The 3041-nt window shown below is 55.1% G+C and overlaps 1 protein-coding gene across 1 annotated transcript in view; it reads left to right on the top strand.

Moving 5' to 3' along the window:
- Positions 1-3041, top strand: part of NID1 (nidogen 1) — a 54103-nt gene that overhangs the window by 22778 nt on the left and 28284 nt on the right. The window contains exon 5 of the mRNA XM_012730851.1: positions 2743-2994. Within this exon, the coding sequence (XP_012586305.1) occupies positions 2743-2994 (252 nt within the window). The remainder of the gene's footprint in view (positions 1-2742; positions 2995-3041) is intronic.

Genomic DNA, 3041 nt, shown 5'->3' with positions numbered 1-3041 from the left:
TCTGGGTCGCAGAGGGGAAAAGTTGCTCATACCCTTTTCAACAAGGGAAAGCTGATTGTCTTCATGTTACTTGGGGGTGTCTTCGCCTTCTGTTTCCCCCAACCCCTGACACCCCAGGGTGCCAGCTCTTCCCCCCTTGTTTGAGGTTTGTTTCAGGCTTCTCGGGCCCTGGCAGACACTGCCAAAGGCCGCAGTGAGCGCTTACCCCACGGGGAGCTCCGTGACTCCCGGGACAGGGGAGCCGGGGGCTGAGCCGTCTTCTGGCAGCCGCGACCCCTCCCGGGACCCCCAGGCAGGTTCCAACCACTCAGGCCTGAGGAGGCTTTGAGCTCGCAGTGTTGTTGGGTTCTTGCAACTTTGGAAACATTTTTCTAGCGCAGCACTTGTTGGGCTGACTCATTTGGCTTTGCTGCTTGTTTCTGTAACTGTCCTGAGGATGCATTTTTTGGGTATTAGTCTTCTGATCTGACAGCATCCCCCAGCATAACGACACAGTTTTTGTTCAGAAACTCTGTGCCAAGTGTGCTCTGGCGTGTCGGTGACCCTGTGTAACAGCTTGGACTTACTGAGCTCAGCAGGCCTCTAGCACAGGGGTAAAGGCACCAGGTAGGGCTACTCGCGTTTCCTGCCAAATGAGCGTGCACACAGACCCAGCGGGGCGACTCAGGGGCCTGGTAGGGAAGTCCTGTCCTAGTAACTTATCATGCAGAAAGAGAATGACAAGATGCACCAGCAGTAACTGCTAGAACTTAATTCTTCCTCAAGCTGGAACAGCCCGAGGTGACCTTTCTTTTACCCCTGCTTTGTTTTTATTTATGCTCCTTTGCTGCATGCATTCGGAGGTTCTAGTCTAGTCACTGAGTTGTGCCTTGTGCTCTCTACCTAACTGTAGAACATCCCCACCTCTCCAGAGAGGAACCCTGTATCCATCGCCACTCGTGCCTTCCTCCTCAGCTGCCCAGCCTGGCAATAGCTCATCTGTTTCCTGCCAATCTTGGGTTTTCTTATTCTGGACGTGCGTGTAATGGAATCGCATAACACGTGACCTCTGTGCCTGGCCTCTTTCTCTGGCAGCGTGGAAGCTTCGTCCACGCTGTGGCCTGTGCCGGCACTCTCTTCCTTTCTCCGGCGCAGTGGCAGCCCACGGCGCGATGTACCACATGTCGCTTAACCGTTTAGCAGCTGGTGGACATGTGGGTGGTCTCCCATGTCGGCTCTTCTGGATAATGCTCTGAAAACATTTGTGTGGACCTGTTTTTGGTCCTCTTTTGTATAGACTTAAGAGTTGAAATTGTTAGGCCATAGGATACCCTCTAGCTTTCTTATTTGAATATAAGAGAAACTTAATTTCTTTAGATCTTAACTTGCATATTACAAATATATGGAAATTACAGTATTATAGAAATACGTAGTATAGAACATGGAAGTTCACTGTTCCCCACTAACTCTTAGCACTTTGAATGTCTTTTCAGATATTTCCCCCAGATATTTACTTATTATTAATGCATTTTTTAAGATTATTTATTCATACAGAACTGGGGTACAGGCCAGAGATGCGGAGGGTGAGAGGCTTTCCCAGAGACAGAGTGGGGAACAGAGCAGGCAGATCGACCAAGCACACTGCTGAGGGGAGCAGTGGGCGGGTCTGGAGGGGTCTGCCGGGCCCTGTGGTCACTCCCTGGCAGGGGATCGAACTGGTGCTGCAGCGGCTTTGGAACCTCACAGTGCTGTGCTTTCGCCCATTGCCCTACCAGGGAGGGCCCTGTTAATGCATTTTTAAAACAAAACTAAAGTGGCACCCAATATACTATGCTAAATATATTAAAAGTGGCACCCTAACAGACCCTCTGTCAGTTTGTGAAAAAGTTTTTAAAGTTGGGGTAGTACATCTCATCTTTCCCATTTGTCTAAATGAAACAAACGGTAACAAACACTGCGGGTCTGTGTGTGGGGGGGGGAGCCTCCAACGTCCACGGGCCGTCCGCTCCAGCTTGGCTGGGCCAGTCCCGAACCGCAGGGCTCAGACGGGCAGCCGTCCACTGCAGGGCCCCGGCAGCTGCACAGCCAGAGCTGCCTCTTGAGAGGCGCTGCCCATCGGGCGGGCACGCCGGCCCCGGGCCACCCGGTGTAGCCCTGCTGTCTCAGTGAAGTCATTGATTGTCCCCTTCCTCGGAAGCAGCCCACGACGCCTTCCCCTCGCTCTGCATCACCTGTGACCCTGCCCTCTTCCCGAGACGATTTCACTTGCCCCGAGCTCCTCTGTCTCGGAACAACCCCCTGGGGGCCCGTTCCCCATCAGCCTGGCGGAGAGGCAGCTAGGGTTTCTTTTCTTTTCTTTTCTTTTTTTTTAAAGATTATTTATTTATGCACACGGAACTGGGGTACAGGCTAGAGGTGCGGGGTGGGGGGTGAAAGGACTCCCAGAGACAGGGGAGCAGAGTAGGCAGATGGATGAAGCACACTGCTGAGGGGGCCACGGGGACAGGAGAGGTCAGCCGCCCTGTGGGTCCCTCTCTGGTTGGGGATCGAGCTCGCGCATAATGCTGAGACGTAACCTGTTGTGCCACCAGCGAGGGCCCGGAGCTGGGGTTCCCAAGGCGCAAAGAACCTCCGCGCTGTCCAGGAAAGACCGGCCACGCCGCTTCCCCAAGCCCTTCCCCAGCGCCGCTGGCCAGCCGCCACTGCAGGGCCCGGCCTGCACTCTGCCCGTGCTGACGGGCCGGCGTCTGTGTTCTCGCCCAGGGACGCCTCAGAGGGTTAACGGCAAGGTGAAAGGGAGGATCTTTGTGGGGAGCAGCCAGGTCCCCGTCTCCTTCGAGCACACCGACCTGCACTCCTACGTGGTGACGAACCACGGGCGTTCCTACACGGCCATCAGCACCATTCCGGAGACGGTGGGGTATTCGCTGTTGCCCCTGGCCCCTATCGGAGGCATCATTGGCTGGATGTTTGCAGTGGAGCAGGACGGATTCAAGAACGGCTTCAGCATCACAGGTGACTCGTGCCGCGTCGCGTCCGGGAAGCCACGAGGCCAGCCGGGC

This window comes from Condylura cristata, unplaced genomic scaffold (genome assembly GCF_000260355.1).
Source record: "Condylura cristata isolate star-nosed mole 26May11 unplaced genomic scaffold, ConCri1.0 scaffold00029, whole genome shotgun sequence".
Classification (NCBI taxonomy): domain Eukaryota; kingdom Metazoa; phylum Chordata; class Mammalia; order Eulipotyphla; family Talpidae; genus Condylura; species Condylura cristata.
This window is presented reverse-complemented; position numbering and strand designations above follow the sequence as displayed.